At 39.3% G+C, this 20131-nt stretch overlaps 1 protein-coding gene across 5 annotated transcripts in view; it reads right to left on the minus strand.

Moving 5' to 3' along the window:
• The window catches only part of SLCO1C1 (solute carrier organic anion transporter family member 1C1), an 86723-nt gene that overhangs the window by 42938 nt on the left and 23654 nt on the right, over positions 1 to 20131 (minus strand). For all 5 annotated transcript variants that reach the window (XM_015471233.3, XM_005206940.5, XM_010805405.3 and 2 more), the window contains 3 exons: positions 15015 to 15147; positions 6738 to 6862; positions 1881 to 2027 (listed from right to left, as the gene is read on the minus strand). In XM_015471233.3, the coding sequence (XP_015326719.2) occupies positions 1881 to 2027; positions 6738 to 6862; positions 15015 to 15147 (405 nt within the window). The remainder of the gene's footprint in view (positions 1 to 1880; positions 2028 to 6737; positions 6863 to 15014; positions 15148 to 20131) is intronic.

The raw sequence follows: 20131 nt of genomic DNA on the forward strand, positions 1-20131 counted from the left end.
TGTTCTGACAGTCTTTTGAAAACCTTTTATGGTCAGTTGTTTAATTGACCACAAGACTTGTTTCGACATTAAAATTGATTTCTTCCATCTTAATGGGAAAGAGCTTGTGTTTAGAGCTTCCAGGGGACCACTGTGAACACAGTAACTATGCAGCTCAAGCAAAGGAGCTTGACTTGAGAGAGGGGAGAGGTGCACTCTGCAATGCTCCTGACCCACCTGGGCAGCTCCAGGTAGCTACAGCAGATCTCCTCAATGACATAATTTCTAGTAACCAGAAAGTCTGCTCTTCCTTGCAAAATATCACCCATCTGCCTTTTATTTCATCACAGACCATATTGCACGTATCCCTGGGAGATTAACTGGAGGAGTAAATAGCAGTTGCATGTAGGCATGTATGCTCAATAGTGTCTGACTTTCTGTGACCCCATGGGCTGTAGGTGGAGGAAGGACATATCAAACAGTCCAGCTGAGCAGCGGGTCCCCAAATTGTCACACTGCGCAGTGGAAGAAGAACCACATCTGAGCTAAGTGCTGAGTCCTCAAGTCTTGTGATCTTTGGCACTTAAACTTTCTAGACCTCAGTTTTGTTGTTATTGTTGTTCAGTCACTAAGTCATATCCAACTCTTTTATGACCCCATGGACTGTAGCCCACCCAGGCTTCTCTGTTCATAGGATTTCCCATGCAAAAATACTGGAGTGGGTTGCCCTTTCCTCCTCCAGAGAATGTTCCTGAACCTGGGATCGAACCCACATCACCTGTGGCTCCTGCATTGGCAAGCAAATTCCTTAACACTGAACGACCTGGGAAATTCATACCAGATCTTTTACAGAATAGAAAAGAGGAAAAGGAGAAGGGCAGCCTCTGAGCTCCTGGACAGGACAGGGACACGATGACACCTACATGCATCTCCTGGCTACAATCTTTCTTCTGGTCCCCAGAGTAATGGCCTAGCACATGTGATGGAGCTTCTGTTCTACATCCTGATCTGTGCTGCAGCATCCCATTAGAACAGGTGCCCTGTTTTTAACTACATACAGCATGCTTGGCTGTCATCAGAACCCTCTGGAATTCCATGTGACTAGCCAGGACAGAACTATACCTAGCTATATAGTTAAGTGAGTGAAATCGCTCATCATGTCTGACTCTTTGCGACCCCATGGACTGGGGCCCACCAAGCTTCTCCATTCAGGCACAGTGCCACCTGCCCCCCCACCACTGCCTTAATGAATTTAAATCTTGTCCTTCTGTCTCTGAAGGTGAAACCCTCAGAAGATCAGAACCCCCAGAAACCAAGACTAATGTATGAAACAGAGAACAAATTTTAGCTTCTAGAACATAAGAGGCACTCAAAAGCTGCTTTGATTCACCTGGCTTTGGAATTGCTATATTTTTGTTTTGGGTCAGGAAGATCCCCTGGAGGAGGAAATGACAACCCATTCCAGTATTCTTGTCTGAAAAAGCCCAAGACAGAGGAGTCTGGCTGGGTATAGTCCATGGGGTGGAAAAAGTTGGGCATGACTGAATGACTAAACACACCTATTTTTGTTTTTGTGATTTTAGCCACTATTCTTTGCACTGGGACCTATTCTAGAAAAGAGTGGCTCAGGCCTGGCTCTTGTCCTTCTTCTGTTTCCATAAAGATACAGGTCATACATCACAGATAATTTCTTTTAATCTGATATTCTTTCCCTAATGCAATAGGTCCTTTTAACTGAAGTTTCTTCACTATCCAAATCCTCAGTGTAAACTTCAGAAAAGTGTGAACTGAATAGGAGTTAGATATGAAATATAAAACCTTCCACATCCTATTTAGTTGAGAATAGAGTTGAGAAAACCAGGTATCCTGCACCCCAGGAAGATGAATGACGTGGGAATTACCAATATAGAAAGCCGCGTTGTCCTGGCTAGCAAAATCATCAAGGTAGGCAATGCCTAGAGGCTGAATGGGAGTTTCTCCAAATCCACGAAGAAGGTTTCCCAGGAAGACATAAACCCACATGGAGGAGCTGGCATCAATTTGACATTCTTAAAAGGAAAGCAAACAAGAGGATTGAAATTCAATCACTATTGAAGTTAAACATTTATTCTGCATATCTACTAGTTGTCCTAAAGATGCATGAGAATGCAGAAGTGAAATCAGCAATAAATCGATTGATAAGAGTTCGAGCAAGATATTTTAGGTAGTGTAAATCCCTAGAAACTGACCAAGGAAATATATTGTTCTCCTTATTTCTTATTTTCTTTCTTTTTATTTCATATTTCTACTGAATTACTTGAATTCCTACACTTCAGTAACATACAATATCCAATCTGGGACAAAAATAGAAAAATTTGAACAAACGCTTTTCTTGCCTTATCTTTAAGCTTTCTATTTTGCAACAGAAATCACTTGCAATTTTATTGGTGACCAAGGTTTATCTGAATTTCAAATTTTATATGGGTTATACTTCAAATTTTAGCAGCATTGCCTACAACTAAAATTGTTTTGATAGTGAACAGACATGTTAAGGGCTCACATTTCAGAAACAAATTCATATAAAACTTAAAAACCATACTTGGTGGTTCAGATAGTAAAGGATCTGCCTGCAATGCAATGCAGGAGACCCAGGTTCAATCCCTGAGTCTGGAAGATGCCCTGGTGTAGGGAATGGCTCTCCACTCCAGTATCCTTGCTTGGAGAATTTCATGCACAGTGGAGTCTGGAAGGCTACAGTCCATGGGGTTGCAAAGAGTCAGATATGACTGAGGGACTGACACTTCCATGCTTTAGTGGTATAACAATTCCAAAAAAAGAGAAGCTTCTGATGGAAATTCAAAGCTAAAAATGTTTAAATGTTTTCATAAAAGTCATGTCAATATGATCATGTGAAGTGGAATAATTACTTTCCATATTATAATTAAATACAGCTAAGGCAATGGCACCCCACTCCAGTACTCTTGCCTGGAAGATCCCACGGACGGAGGAGCCTGGTAGGCTGCAGTCCATGGGGTCGCTAAGAGTCGGACACGACTGAGCGACTTCACTTTCACTTTTCACTTTCATGCACTGGAGAAGGAAATGGCAACCCACTCCAGTGTTCTTGCCTGGAGAATCCCAGGGACGGGGGAGCCTGGTGGCCTGCCGTCTATGGGGTTGCACAGAGTCGGACAGGACTGAAGCGACTTAGCAGCAGGTGACTTTAACAAAAGTGACAATATTAACTACCTCCAACAATCACCACTTCTGGAAGCTCCCTTTCTGGCAAGCACTGAGTTAAGTGGTTTGCAGACATTTTCAAATCGAATTATCCTAAGAAACTTGTGAGGTAGGAGATACTTTCTCTTCTAGTAATTTTTGAAAGTGAAGTGTGTGTTATTAAGAACTGGGAATGCTTTTGTCTGGATGACCAGACTTTGTGACAGAAAAGATTACTGTGCAATCATGTGACGTTTAGTTCTGATTTTGCCTCTCCTAGAAATGTAGCCAAGTGACCAGGAATATTTCACTTAACTTCTCTGGATTTTTATTTCATTCCCCAAGATACAAAGGGACTCCTTTTTCAAGATTGAGTCCAGTGTCAATTTCAGCCCTGACTTTGGGGTATTCTGCTATTGCTGATACAGTGGCCACAAGTCACATGTGGCCCCTGGAATTTATTAATTAAAATTACATGAAATTAAAAATTCAATTCCTCAGTCTCACTGGCTATAAGTACTCAATAGTCACATGCGGCTAATAGCTACTATGTGTGTGTATGTGTTGGTCACTCAGTTGTGTCCAACTCTTTGCAACCCGATGAGCTGTAGCCTGTCAGGCTCCTCTGTCCATGGGATTCTCCAGGCAACAATACTGGAGTGGGTAGCCATGCCCTCCTCTGGGGGATCTTGCTGACCCAGGGATCGAACCTGGGTCTCCTGCAGTGCAGGCAGATTCTTTACTGTCTGAGCCACCAGTGGACACTATAGATATAGAACATTCCCATCATTACTGAAGTTCTGGTAGACAGTTCTGCTCTAAAATATTTGGAGGAAATGGGGTTTGCATGCAAAGCATTTTTGAGATGAGTCCTCTGTTTACCCCACTAACCCCTTTAGGGTTATATCTATGACTTTAAGTGAATAGGATTTCATTTAAAGGAAAGAAAATCATTGATTTATGAGTCTTATATTCTGTACCTTCCTAATAATTTGTATCTTTACGTTAAAAAACTTCATCCCCAATCCCTAAACCCTACATTTCTCTTTTTAATATGAAAGGTTTAAAATTAGTTGTATTGTCATTTATGGGCTTCCAGGATGGCACAATGATAGAGAAACTGCTTGCCAATGCAGGTGACACAAGAGATGCGGGTTTGATTGCTTTTCAGGAAGATCCCCTGGAAAAGCAAATGGAAGACCACTCCAGTATTCTTGCCTGGAAAATTCCAAGGACAGAGGATCCTGGCTGACTACAGTCCATGAAATCACAAAGAGTCAAAAACAATAGCACACAAACACACACGCATTGTCATTTATAACATGTCTCTCTCTTGATTGTCAAAACCAAACCCAAAATATCTTCAATGACTACATTATTTTACAGACCAAAGTCTAAATCCTTTAGTCTGTCTCCTTGCTTCTTTGTGTGGATCTGAATTAAACTGAATTAAACATTTGTTGTTCAGTGGCTAAGTCATGTCTGACTCTGCAATCTTGTGGACTGCAGCATGCCAGGCTTCCCTTTCCTACATTATCTCCCAGAGTTTGCTCAAACTCATGTCCCCTGAGTCGGTGATGCCATCTTATCCTCTTTTGCCCCCTTCTTCTCTTGCCCTCAATCTTTCCCAGCATTAAGTCTTTTCCAATGAGTCATTTCTTCTCATCAGGTGGGCAAAGTATTGGAGCTTCAGCTTCAGCATCAGTTCTTCCAGTGAACATTCAGGATTGATATCTTTTAGAATTGACTGGTTTGATCACCTTGCTGTCCAATGGACTCTCAAGAGTCTTCTCCAGCACGAGAGTTCAAAAGCATTAATTATTTGGCATTTAGCCTGTTTTATGGTTCAAATGTCCGTTATATTCTTAAATAAACAATCCCTCTGTTCTCATTCATTGATTTATATATGTTCTCCTGAATGTATCTATTGCCTTCTTTCATGCTTTCCTTTTCTTCTAGAATGCCTTCTTTTCATACAGCAGGATAGGATAAACCTTTTACATGTATATGACCACCCCCATTTTTCTTCTCATATTTCAGTATTTCTTTTAATTCTGCTCTCCTTGCTTTCATTCAGAGTCAGGCCTCTCTGAGTCTGACTCATTCAGAGTCAGGGTCATTGGCCAGGAAAAGGACATCTCAAAAGAAAGCATCAATGAGGATGTCAGGGGAGTGAAAAGGTTTCATGGTGTAGATTAAAGATTTAGATGGATAGCAAGTATATAAAAGAAGGGCTTCCACACTGCCTCTATAGAAGTGGACCGCAGCCTAGGAGTAGGAGAGAGATGAGGGTAGTGGAGAGGAAGGGTTGAGCCTATTGATACTGAAAGTCTGTGGGGAGAGAGGATTTGAGTGTCTACCAGTGCAGCATTCCAGAGACATGGCAACGACCTGTGGGTAGATTCATGGACTCGATGAATGAGGAAAACCGTGCTACATGGCCAGGTAGAGCCAGGGAGGTAGCAAGATCCCAAGGACAAAATACAGTATTGTTAAGCATCCTTGCCCCTGCCTCTTCATAGGGCTTCCAGTGCCTAGAATAACACAGAAGAGATGGTTCCCATGCTCCCAAGCATGGCCCACACATAGCCTTGCTGTGCAATGTGGGTCAGCCACGTGGAACTCTGGATATGCTAACAAAATTCCCCGAATCCTATCTTGTGTGGAAAGTAGAATTATTTTCACGTTTCCATGATGGTCACTTTTGTGTCAAAGGGAGCTGCTATGCTATAAAGGACATGAATGTGGACATAAGATGACCCCAAGATGACGTGCATGAACAAACACTGTGGCCAGAAGGATTTTAAATATTTAGGCTGACAGAGGACTGATAACATCAAGACCTCCCCTCCCACAATTTCCCCCTTTACCATTATGTAAGCTCCTTAGAATGTAAGCTACCCCTGGGAATGTGGGTAGAGATTAGGGACAAATTGACGTCACGTATTTGCCATTTTGATGAAAAGGGGCTGAACACAAAAATTAAACTGTATTTGGGGAGAAAATAAATTTACTTTATATGAGATTTGTACATGTTAAACTTGTTTTACCTTGTTTCACAGTACACATTATTTAGAACTGCTGTAAACTTTCCCAGTCACCAGCAATTAATGCACCATCTTTCCATAATATTTGATTTTCTGAGTATTTTCTTAAGATCTCATCATATACTGCTTTTGTTTTTGTTGTTCAGTCACTAAGTTGTGTCTAATTTTTTGCGATGCTATGAATTGCAGCATACCAGTCTTCCCTGGCCTTCACTATCTCCCAGGGTTTGCTCAAACTCATGTCCATTGAGTTGATGGTGCCATCCAACCACCTTTCTCCTGCCCTCAATTTTTCCTTAGCATCAGGGTCTTTTCCAATGAGTTGACTCTTCACATCAGGGGGCCAAAGTATTGGAGCTTCAGCTTTATATTCTATGATTTTTTTAATGGCACTATAATACCTCAATTTAAGTAGTAAAGCTTTTGACAGCAAAAGTCATATACCATATGCTAAATCATCTATAGAGACTTTAAAAAGAACTTGTAAACTTAAGTAAAAAATAATCATCTTACCATTATTTATTTTGGATTGTGATTTTTCTGCAACTGGAATTGGTAACGAATTGTTTGAATCCAGGAGACATGGAGAGATGCTGAGAGTGGAATTGGAGACAGGAGAATACCTTTCATATTTGTAGCTGCATAAAAAGAACATTTGCTTAGCATCATACGAAAAATATTATAAATATACTACTTGACTCACTAGGACACCTGTTTGAATCTACAGCTCTCTCTGAATCTATATCACTAAATCAAACCAGCAGTTAACAGTACATTTTTCTGAAGAGACTGCTAGAATATCTGCTTCACATATATTACACTATATCAACTGCCCAGTGTCATGAAAGACAATAAAATAATAATTTAGAGAGGCTCATTTTAATATAAAATAATAACTATAAATCACCTACTCTGTTGGTGAAAAAATATCAAACATTCCATAACATCATGCTTATCTCTGAAAACAATAATTTAACAATTATGTCTATTGATACACTGTACTTGGAGTTGTAAATTTAGTAGAACACCTGAATGTTGATTCTAGAGAACTGAGAATGATACTTGGGCTTTTTGAACCCCTTATCCAGACAGTATCCTATTCTCCATTTTATTAATCTGGCTCTAAGTTATTTCTAATGTTCTCTGTTTATGAGGTTACTGTGGCAGCTGGATTGAGGAGCCAATGCCAGATGGTAGGACTGTGATCATTCCATCTACAGCTCCCCAGCACCATTGTTGCTTTTGTTCAGTTGCTAAGTTATGTCCAACTCTTTGCAATCCCATGGACTGTAGCATGCTATGCTTTCCTATCCTTCACTGTCTCCTGGAGTTTGCTCAACTTCATGTCCATTGACTCAGTGATGCTATCTGACCATCTCATCCTCTACCACCCTCTCCTCCTTTGCCTTCAAACTTTCCCAGCATCAGAGTCTTTTCCAGTGAGTCAGCTCTTCTCATTAGATGGACAAAGTACTGGAGCTTCAACTTCAGCATCAGTCCTTCCAGTGAATATCCAGGGTTGATTTCCTTTAGGACTGACTGGTTTGATCTTCTTACAGTCCAAGGGACTCTCAAGAGTCTTCTCCAGCACCACAATTCAGAAGCATCAATTCCTCGGCGCTCAGCCTTCCTTGTGGTCCAACTCTTACATCTACACATGACTACTGAAAAGGCCCATAGCTTTGACTATATGGGCCTTTGTTGGCAAAGTGATGTCTCTGCTTTTTCATATGCTATCTAGGTTTGTCATAGCACCATACTCCTTCTCAGATTACCCTTCAGAAGTCAATTTTTCTGCTCGACAAGCACCGTTGAGGGCAAAGGTAACTTATGAAAGGAATCACATCACCTTGATTCTCATTTTGTTCAGGCATTATGTGACTAAAGGCTAATCATCATAGTAATGTTTAAAATAATAATAGTTTAAAGCTATTTAACACAATAAGGTCAAGATGTATTGACTTGTTAACATATTCAGATTGGTAAATGGCTTATCTTATATCAGGGCTTCCCTGGTGGTTCAGATGGTAAAGAATCCATCTGCAATGCGGGAGACCTTGGTTCGATCCCTGGGTTTGGAAAATCTGCTAGAGGCGGGCATGGCAATCCACTCCAGTATTCTTGCCTGGAGAATCCCATGGACAGAGAAGCCTGGTGGGCTACAGTCCATGGGGTCACAAAAAGTTGGATATGACTGAGTGACTAAGCATACAGCGCATATCAGTGGTGCATAACCTACACGTCAATGGGTCTATGAACCCCATTGGAAAAATAAAAATATTTTTGTATATATGTATTTAAGGGAAGAGGTTCATAGTATCAAATGAATCCTTGACCAAAATAGGTTTCCTAAGTTACAAAGATAAGTAACATCTGAGGTGTTGGGTGTATGGATGTTCCTGTGCACTTCTTTTAAGTTCTTTTTTATATGTCTGAATATTTTTATAATAAACCTCAGAAAAATTAAAAAAAAAAAGAACTACTTAATGAGAAAAAATTTTAAAGATTATTAGCTACAGAGGAGAAGATTTAGCATTAAAATCATGGTAAATGTAATTTTCTTTCTTTAATAGAATTCCAGAGATACCAGGGATTATTATTGGGTTGACCAAAAGTTCATTTTAGATTTTCCGTGAGATGGTTACGGAAAAACCCTAGTGGACTTTTTGACTAACCCAATATAAAACCTAAATGCTCTTAAAATGACTATTAATAGCAATTAGGTAGTAATTTGAAAGTTTTTAGTTATTTGAGCTTTCTGTTTAATCTATCAGAAGGCAAGTGCTGCATCTAAAATTATTTAGATCGTGAATAAATAGAATTTTATGTAAGTGCCACTTTTGTCACTAAATACTATAATGACAACCTTTTCAAATTTCAGTTTTCATAGTTATAAGATGGGGGCTATAGATGTGGTCTGTGCTTATTTAGGCTCTATTGTATAAGGAAACAAAGAAGTGTTTGAACAGGGGGCCAGTGGTATTCAGTTCAGTACAGTTCAGTCACTCAGTTGTGTCCAACTCACTGCGACCCCATGAAACACAGCACGCCAGGCCTCCCTGTACATCACTAACTCCCGGAGTTTACCCAAACTCATGTCCATTGAGTTGGTGATGCCACCTAACCATCTCATCCTCTGTTGTCCCCTTCTCCTCCTGCCTTCAATCTTTCACAACATCAGAGTCTTTCAAATGAGTCAGGTCTTCGCATCAGGTGGCCAAAATACTGAAGTTTCAGCTTTAACATCAGTCCTTCCAATGAACACCCAGGACTGATTTCCCCTAGGATGGACTATTTGGATCTCCTTGCAGTCCAAGGGACTCTCAAGAGTCTTCTCCAATACCACAGTTCAAAAGCATCAATTCTTCTGTGCTCAGCCCTCTTTATAGTCCAACTCTCACATCCATACATGACTACTGAAAAACCATAGCTTTGACTGTATGGGTCTTTGTTGGCAAAATGATGGCTCTGCTTTTTAATACGCTGTCTAGGTTGGTCATAACTTTCCTTCCAAGGAGTAAGTGTCTTTTAATTTCATGACTGCAGTCACCATCTGCAGTGATTTTGGAGCCCAGAAAAATAAAGTCAGCCACTGTTTCCACTGTTTCCCCATCTATTTGCCATGAAGTGATGGGACTGGATCTAACATTCAGAAAACTAAGATGCCATGATCTTAGTTTTCTGAATGTTGAACTTTAAGTCAATTTTTGACTCTCCTCTTTCACTTTCATCAAGAAGCTCTTTAGTTCTTCACTTTCTGCCATAAGGGTGGTGTCATCTGCATATCTTTGGTTATTGATATTTCTCCCAGCAATCTTAATTTCAGCTTGTGCTTCCTCCAGCCCAGAGTTTCTCATGATGTACTCTGCATATAAGTTAAATAAGCAGGATGACAATATACAGCCTTGATGTACTCCTTTTCCTATTTGGAACCAGTCTGTTGTTCCATGTCCAGTTCTAACTGTTGTTTCCTACCTGCATACAGGTTTAAAATCTTTTAAATCTGGGATTTTAGTTCTGTCCTAGCTTCAACCTCCACTGACATGCTCTTGATTCCAATTCATGAAGTTGCAGAGTGGCTCCTAAATAGTCCCTTTGCTCTCACATTGGCCCCACCAGAGTTATTTTCCTGAGCAGTAGGCACTAGATCTTTAAAAAATATGTCAGATTGTGTCATTCTGCTCAAATCTCTCGCCTGGCTTCTCATCCCATTCTGAGAAGGTATGGTCCTTGCAATAATTGATGACTTACTACCTGTGTCGTGAGGTCTGTAGAGGTGTAGCCCCAGCTGAATTTCAACCACTCACCCAGAGCTAATGACTCAGAATCTACATTTTACCAAGAGCAGTCAGGCAATTTAAATGTCCGTCACGGTTTGAGAATCAACTTGAAGTCTCCTTCTATACCACCCACCGCCCCCCCACCACTACTCCACTTTCCTCTTGCTCATCCCTGCAGCAAACATCATGCCTGACTCCATCTTCCTGCTATAGAAACATTCACTGTTCATCTAGCTTGGAATCTTCTTCCCCAGATGTCTATGTGGCACTCATCTCTTTCAGCCTTTCTGAAAAGTCATCATCTTGGTAAATCATCCCCTGACAACGCTGCTTTAAACTGCAACCCCTCACATACTCTTATGTGTCTTCCCTGGGTTATTTTTCTCTATGGCACTTAACATTTCCAGCATATGTCATTATTTATCTGTCTGTTTACTCCCTATCTCTTTCTAAATAGATCCATGACAGCAGAGGTTTTTGTTGCTATTCTATTCCTGTTACCTAGAACAGTGATCAATATATATTTATCAAATTCATGAGTCAGATAAGCTAACACACATAAAACTGAACATAGTCTGTTGGGAGTAGGCCCTTAACAATTGATATCTATAATTAATATTATGTTTTATTGCCATCAAGGGAATTTCTGCCAAGCAGAGTATAGTCATCATTGAAGGAACAAAAATTAACATTTTGAGCAAGTGTCCAATTTGACTAATGCTGTGAAAAGTTGAAAAGAAATTATTATAATAATTATACTAATTATTATATATAAATATATATATTATATATATTAATATATAATATAAATATATTGTATAATAATTATACTCCATAGAAAGTAATGTTCATGAGGGAAAGAATTATGTGTGGGCGTTTGGCGGGGGGGGGAGTTGTTTTTGTTTTCTTTCTTTTTGATTTTTCTCCATTGACATGGTACCATGTGAGCCACCAGAAGAACCCACCAGGCAATTGGCAGACACTAAATAATAAATGAACAAACGTATCTTTCAACATATAAAGGTGGTTGATAAGAATCCGTCTTTATTTTTTAAGCACGAGCCTGATTGGCTTCTTAGATATACTTCTCCTTCTGATTTTCTTGTATTAGTATATTTGTCATTAACTTGAAGCAACATTCAGCAGTGGCCACAGGACTGGAAAAGGTCAGTTTTCATTCCAATCCCAAAGAAAGGCAATGCCCAAGAATGCTCAAACTACCACACAATTGCACTCATCTCACATGCTAGTAAAGTAATGCTCAAAATTCTCCAAGCCAGGCTTCAGCAATATGTGAACCATGAACTTCCAGATTGTTCAAGCTGGTTTTAGAAAAGGCAGAGGAACCAGAGATCAAATTGCCAACATCCACTAGATCATCAAAAAAGCAAGAGAGTTCCAGAAAAACATCTATTTCTGCTTTATTGACTATGCCAAAGCCTTTGACTGTGTAGATCACAATAAACTGTGGACAATTCTTCAAGAGATGGGAATACCAGACCACCTGACCTGCCTCCTGCGAAATCTGTGTGCAGGTCAAGAAGCAACAATTAGGGCCAGACATGGAACAATGGACTGGTTCCAAATAGGAAAAGGAGTACGTCAAGGCTGTATATTGTCACCCTGCTTATTTAACTTACATGCAGAGTACATCATGAGAAACGCTGGGCTGGAGGAAGCACAAGCTGAAATCAAGATTGCCGGGAGAAATATGAATAACCTCAGCTATGCAGATGACACCACCCTTCTGGCAGAACGTGAAGAACTGAAGAGCCTCTTGATGGAAGTGAAAGAGGAGAGTGAAAAAGTTGGCTTAAAGTTCAACATTCAGAAAACTAAGATCATGGCATCTGGTCCCATCACTTCATGGGAAATAGATGGGGAAACAGTGGACACAGTGGCTGATTTTATCTTTCTGGGCTCCAAAATCACTGCAGATGGTGACTGCAGTCATGAAATTAAAAGACTCTTACTCCTTGGAAGGGAAGTTATGACCAAACTAGACAGCATATTAAAAAGCAGAGACATTACTTTGTCAACAAAGGTACGTCTAGTCAAGGCTATGGTTTTTCCAGTAGTCATGTATGGATGTGAGAGTTGGACCGTAAAGAAAGCTGAGTGCCGAAGAATTGATGCTTGAACTGTGGTGTTGGAGAAGACTCTTGAGAGTCCCTTGGACAGCAAGGAGATCCAACCAGTTCATCTTAAAGGAGATCAGTCCTGGGTGTTCATTGGAGGGACTGATGTTGAAGCTGAAACTTCAATACTTTGGCCACTTGATGTGAAGAGCTGACTCATTTGAAAAGACCCTGATGCTGGGAAAGATTGAGGGCAGGAGGAGAAGGTGATGACAGGGGATGAGATGGTTGGATGGCATCACCAACACAATGGACATGGGTTTGGGTAGACTCCTGGAGTTGGTGATGGACAGGGAGGCCTGGCGTGCTGCGTTTCATGGGGTCGCAAAGAGCTGGACACAACTGAGTGACTGAACTGAACTGAATTGAAGCGACACTATTCTTAATCTGAATGCAACACCTTTAAGATAAATCATTTCCATCTCTGGTTAAAACCAGGTGGCTTAATTATCTAAGGAGGATTGATAACAATACACAACAAGAATGACACAGCTGTTAGCTATGTTAGGAAACTTGGTAAGCATTTTACCTGTGTCATCTCACTGAATATCTTCAACAATATTACAAGCTAACTATTGTTTTATTACCTATAATATGTATTTTAAGGTGCATAAACTGAGGTCTAGGAAGGCTAGGTAATATGCCCAAGGTCACATTTCTTCTGAGCTACTGATGCCCTTCAGAATGAGTTAGGTCAAAGGTCAAGGTTTTGTCTAGTTTCTGTAACTGCTTTCAAATGTTTAACTATTTTAGTGGGACTCTTTTTTTTCCCTCCTCTGAGCAAATTGCTGCATGGAGGCTCAATGACTAGAATAGATAACACAGAAATGGGTCAAGCAGGGGTTAGGGGGAATTACAGACTATTTCCTCAGCCCTCTCCTCTGCCTCCTCCTTACCTACTGGCTGCATATAATACCTTTGTAGAATCTCAGTGACCTAAGGACATTTCTGCCCTGGGGAAAGAAGGTCAGATATGTGTCTAAAGAGTAGGCAGAAATCTTGAAGCCATGCAAAGACAAAGGGATCACAGAAATCATCCAAATAGGTAGGAAAGATTCTACACAAAGGATTCTGTGAGCTGTCTTTATAGATCGGATATAGATGTCAAAATCAGACTACATTGATATAAGTGACCTGGGAATCCAAGAAAAAGTTTGGACCAGATCATTTGTGGGCTTCTCAGGTGACACTAGTGGTAAAGAACCTGCCTGCCAAGGCAGGAGATGTGAGACACAAGGGTTCAGTCCCTGGATCAGGAAGATCTCCTGGAGGAGGTCATGACAACCCACTCCAGTATTCTTGCCTAGAGAATCTCATGAGCAGAGGACCCTGGAAAGCTAGTCTGTAGAGTGACAAAGATTCAGACACAACTGAAGCAACTTCGCACACACGCAGATCATTTGTAAATCTCTCCAGCTTTGAAATGTCATGGTATGGTGGTCTAGAGTGGGCAGTCATCACAAATTTATCTGATACATAATTTCCTAAAATATTCTCTTGCTTTAAAACCTCTTGCTTGTCTCTTGGCTCAGTAGGCAATGGGCAACCACAGAGAAGAGAGGCAATATGTATATGTATGAAGAAGATATCAGAATGCCTGTTTTAAGGATCCAGTTCTGTAAATTACAAGACACCTAAATTTGAGAAGGTCACCAGACTCTCTAGGAACGGTCCTTAGCTTTAAACTAAGAAAAAACGGATAAACTGTGCTCTCCTGCTTCATGGGTTGTCATGAAGATGAAATGATATGATGAAATCTTTGGAACTACTAAAGTTGTATGCAAGTACTAATAAAATTACTAACCAAAGTATCAACAGGACACTTCAAGTTTACAGAATACAAACATTCCACTTCTGTTGAGAAAGTTCTGTAAGATAATATTTGAATATTGAATAATTATTTCAGTTGGTAATGTATCCCTCAGTCAATGATCTACCAGTCAGTTTTACCATGATCCAGCATATTGTCTGTAGCATTCATTTATTACCCATTCAACACTCATTTGATGCTTATTACTTTTTTTTACTTAGAACTTTGCCTTCACAGCTGTATTAAATCATTTGAATGAAGGCATGTTTGTGAAAATTTCCCTTAAATAATGTTGACATCCATACACAGTGGTATATTGAAAGACATTTTTTTTACAGTTTATTAAATCATAAGTAAAATTGTAAGCATTTTGAAATTTTGCCCAAAGTTCATGTAATAAAATAAGATGTAAATTATCATGGTTATCATGATACAAACTATCATGGTTATTGTAATGGCCAGGAATTATTTTCTCAAATTTAAATAATTAATTGTATTCATTAAAAGAGAGACAATACAGTTGTTGGTTAACGCAAGAAAAAGATGTTTGCATTAGACTTACTGCTCCATGAAGAACTGAGGCATTGCAATGAGCAATGTTCCAACTCCCATGATCAGGCACCCAGCTCCAATTATTTTTGGCCTGTGAAGCTTGGCTCCAAAGTAGCTAACAAATGCTATAACTAAGAGATTCCCTTTGGGGAAAAGAATAAAATGTTCATAAATTAGAGAACTTAGAAAGTCATCAGCGTAACCAAAGGACTATAACTGAATGAATGAATGTCCATGGCAAGTTGGGCAATGTTTGTTTTGACTAAACCATCTCCCACCATCTTCCCCATCATTTGTCTGTCTTTCCTTTAATCTGAGATGACTGTTGAAACAATCCTGAGATTCATTACTTGACATGATTGAAGAATACTTTAATAACTAACCATGCTGCTGCTGCTGCTGGTAAGTCGCTTCAGTCGTGTCCAACTCTGTGTGACCCCATAGACGGTGGCCCACCAGGCTACCCCGTCCCAGGATTCTCCAGGCAAGAACACTGGAGTGGGTTGCCATTGCCTTCTCCCAATAACTAACCATAGAATACTTTAATAACTAACCATTCTACCTTGTTTTCATCCACCTTAATTATTTGTCCTTTTAAAGTGTTTTGTCAATAAATCAAATTGTAGAAGGCTTCCTATAGCTGCACTCTTAAATTTTCCTTGGTGATTTTGAAGTAAACTTTATAACTCTTTCTTCATTTGTTAACATTTTCTATTAAAACTTCTCTTGGTTTCCCATTGCTCTTGAAACATACATCATATAGTCTTGCTTTAGCTGATATTCCCCAAAGAAAAAATAAACACAATCATTTCACTTTAAATGAAACCAAATTATGAAATGCTCAGTTGTGTCCAACTCTTTCAGACTCCATGGACTGTAGCCCACCAGGCCCCTCTGTTTATCGAATTTTTCAGGCAAGAATCCTGAAGTGGGTTGCCATTTCCTATTCCAGGAGATCTTCCTGACCCAGGGATTAAGCCGGCACCTCTTGCATCTCCAACTTTGGCAGACAGATTCTTTACCACTACACAACCTGGGAAGCCTTCTTGCTTACATACTTTTTACAAAAATAAAAGGTTCAAAATAGAAATAAAAAATTATTCCACATAGCTTCATAAATACATCAGTTATATTTATATAATTATCTCAATGTATGCTTAGAACACAAATTTTATGAAATAGAAAGTCTCTGTAAGATATAACCATATCTTTTAAAAAATAAAGAATAAAGTTTTTTGAAGGTAGGACTTAAGGCTTTCTAAAATATCTCCAGTGAAGTAGTCGATGATGGTGATTAACTGATTAAACATGCTTTAGGCAAGATTTTCTCATGCCTTGCTGTGTACAAAAATTACTGGAAAGGAGTGGCAAGGTAAATATTCACAGAAACATTAAAATGCAGAATCTTGGCTGCTCTCAACAGTTTCTGATTTCATGGAGGGGGAGGGGATGCAGGCCAAGAAATCTGCATTTTTAATATTCATTCAAATGTGTTGATGGGGATAATTCCTGGAACATGCTTTGATAAACATTGCTTAGGGTCTTAGATTTCAAGGGACTTTAATGTTTTAGCTATTTACATTTGGAGTATTTATTTTTTTAAGATTGTGGTGCTAGACAAAGGAAAACTTAGCATTTCTCCAGCAATTGATTGTGGAGTCTGTTGGGTGGCCTAGGTTTGAAGTTGTCCATGTTTTCAATTTTCCAGAATGAGTGAGTTTCCTCACATCTGTAAGCAATTATTTAATTTACTACTGTCTATTCACATTGCCAGCTTTAGTTAAGTGCAAAAACAGCAGCAATTTTTATCGTTTTGAGAATAATAATGATAGTGAAAAAAGTAGCTTGCTCCTGGCTACAGTAGCTTCAGGCTTCTTCACCAGGAAGAATTGAGCTCTTTCTAGGTTTCATATAAAAAAAGCTTAATTCTGTATGAAATCTCTTATTTAATATTTAAGTATTCAGTAGAAGAAATGTTGTAATATATATATATATAGATAATTATGTCTGTAATTTTGCTAATGTGTCACAGTAAATAAACAAAACTAAATCAAAACCTTTTAGTTTATAGGTAATCTGCCCCCCATCACTGCCATTACCTCTTTCCCAAATTCCCATATCACCAATATGTCACAATAAAGGACTCATGTTTACAGGCTGTTTCTGTGTTACATAAGTGGGTGTCCCAGACACTACAAAATACCATTTGAACTTCTGTAATATCTGCAGGTTTTGCTTCCTTTATTTAGTAACCTTTCTGAGTTCTCACAAGATAGACTTAGAAAATAAATGGTAATGTATAATCTTTAAAAACTCAAATTGGATATCAAAATTCTTTCATATCTACCATTACTGACTTCTGAAAAAACAACAGGTCCAGAGAGGTTTACAAATATGTTTTTATCAAATTTTCGAGTGCTAGATTTTCCCGCTTTCTCTCTTCCTCTCTTTCCCCAAACACAGTACTTCAAATAATAGAAAAGAAAGGTACCCAACTCATGCCTGTAAGACTAATACAACCTTGTAATCCAAACTAGGAAGCAACAGTTAGAACTGAACATGGAACAACAGACTGGTTCCAAATAGGAAAAGAAGTACATCAAGGCTGTATATTGTCACCCTGCTTATTTAACTTATATGCAGAGTACATCATGAGAAACGCTGGGCTGGAGGAAGCACAGGCTGGAATCAAGATTGCCGGGAGAAATATCAATAACCTCAGATATGCAGACGACACCACCCTTATGGCAGAACGTGAAGAAGAACTAAAGGGTCTCTTGATGAAAGTGAAACAGGAGAGTGAAAAAGTTGGCTTAAAGCTCAACATTCAGAAAACTAAGATCATGGCATCTGGTCCCATCACTTCATGGGAAATAGATGGAGAAACAGGGGAAACAGTGTCAGACTTTATTTTTGGGGGTTCTAAAATCACCGCAGATGGTGATTGCAGCCATGAAATTATTGGAAGGAAAGTTATGACCAACCTAGATAACATATTCAAAAGCAGAGACATTACTTTGCCAACAAAGGTTTGTCTAGTCAAGGCTATGGTTTTTCCAGTGGTCATGTATGTATGTAAGAGTTGGACTGTGAAGAAAACTGAGCGCTGAAAAATTGATGCTTTTGAATTGTTGTGTTGGAGAAGACTCTTGAGAGTACCTTGCAAGGAGGGACCCACTGCAAGGAGGTCCAACCAGTCCATCCTAAAGGAGATCAGTCCTGGGTGTTCATTGGAAGGACTGATGCTAAAGCTGAAACTCCAATACTTTGGCTACCTCATGCGAAGAGTTGACTCATTGGAAAAGACTCTGATGCTGGGAGGGATTGGGGGCAGGAGGAGAAGGGGATGACAGAGGATGAAATGGCTGGATGGCATCACCGACTCGATGGACATGAGTCTGAGTGAACTCCGGGAGTTGGTGATAGACAGGGAGGCCTGGTGTACTGCGATTCATGGGGTTGCAAAGAGTTGGACATGACTGAGCGACTGAACTGAACTGAATTGAATTCAAACTAGATGAAGACAGTGAAAGAGACCAAATGCAGTTTATTCAAGGAGTGGAAGTGAGTGAAGTTGTTCAGTCGTGTCTGACTCTTTGCGATCCCATGGACTGTCACCTACCAGGCTCCTCCATCTATGGAATTTTCTAGGCAAGAGTACTGGAGTGGGTTGCCATTTCCTTCTCCAGGGGATCTTCCAGACTCAGGAATCTAACCCAGGTATCCTGCATTGCTGGCAGATGCTTTACCATCTGAGTCACAAGGGAAGCCCAGGAGTGGAAGGGTACCACCAAATAAGAAACAAATCTATTAATTAAAGCTGTATATAAAATAATGGAAGGAGAAAAATTCCATGGTTGTATTGTGCTCAGTCACTTCAGTCATGTCCAACTCTTTGTGACCCCCTGAATTGTAGCCCACCAGGCTCCTGCATCCATGGGATTCTCCAGGCAAAAATACTGGAGTGGGTTGCCATTTCCTATTCCAGGGGATCAGACATATAAAAGCACTTAATATAATTAACCATTTGTGATGAGAAAAATTTGGGCAAATTAGTTTTTAAAGTGTATCAAAACTGCACAGCTCGTAGATTGTTTAATGGTGAAATTTTAAAAGTATTTTCATTAAGGTAAGATGTAAGACAAGGAAGCCCATTGTCACTGCTTCTATTCAACATAGTACTGAGGCCAGTGCAATAACACAAGACAAGAAATAATATATCTAATAATGGGAAAGAATGATATAAAATTACCTTCTGTTTTAGACAATACAATTGTTCAGGAACCTCTACAGCATCTATAGACAATCAATTAAAATTAACAAATTCAACAAGATTGCTGTATACTTATAACACTAGACGTTAATACTCTTCCAGTACCCTAAGAATTACTAAATAAGAAATGTAACAAAAATTCTTTTCACAAGGGCAACATAAATTTTAAAAATGTAGGAACAAATATAGCAGAAAATAAGTAGTATATTTATAGTTTGTAAATATAATATTGAAAGCTATAAAAAGACTTAACCAAGTGGAGCTATATACCATGTTCTTGGATGAAAGACTCACTAACATAAAATGTCAGTTACCTGATTTGATATATAAATTCTATGTGATTTCAACCAAACCAAAATGGGATACTTCAGAATACTATTCCGAGTACAACCAAGAAAAAATTTTGATAGAAAAGTTGGAAATTTTCCTACCTAATTGCAGAGCTAGTTATAAAACTATAATCAAGAGGACAGTTTTGTATAGAGTTAGGGATCAACAGATATAAGTTTTTATGTGATAAAGAGGGTATTTCAAATACCTGGGATAAGTATATATTGAATTAGTGATGACTGGACAAAGAGGTTGCTACCTGGCTTGGAATTTTTTAAAATTCTACTTTAAGAATGCCTCCTTTGATCCAGCATATAAGAAACTAGAAGAATCCTCTTCATCCTAACACTAAGTAAAAAGCTGAAAAATCAACAGATTTTCTTAGATCTGTCAGAGAGGTGGGATCATAGGGTAAGCTGCTACCCTCATAATTGGAGAGACCAACAGGAAAATGCAAAGAACTGTGGCCAGCTGGAAAAGAAATCCACAACAATAAATCTCCCTGGGAACAAGTTCTATGGTAA

Source organism: Bos taurus, chromosome 5 (genome assembly GCF_002263795.3).
Source record: "Bos taurus isolate L1 Dominette 01449 registration number 42190680 breed Hereford chromosome 5, ARS-UCD2.0, whole genome shotgun sequence".
Classification (NCBI taxonomy): Eukaryota; Metazoa; Chordata; class Mammalia; order Artiodactyla; family Bovidae; genus Bos; species Bos taurus.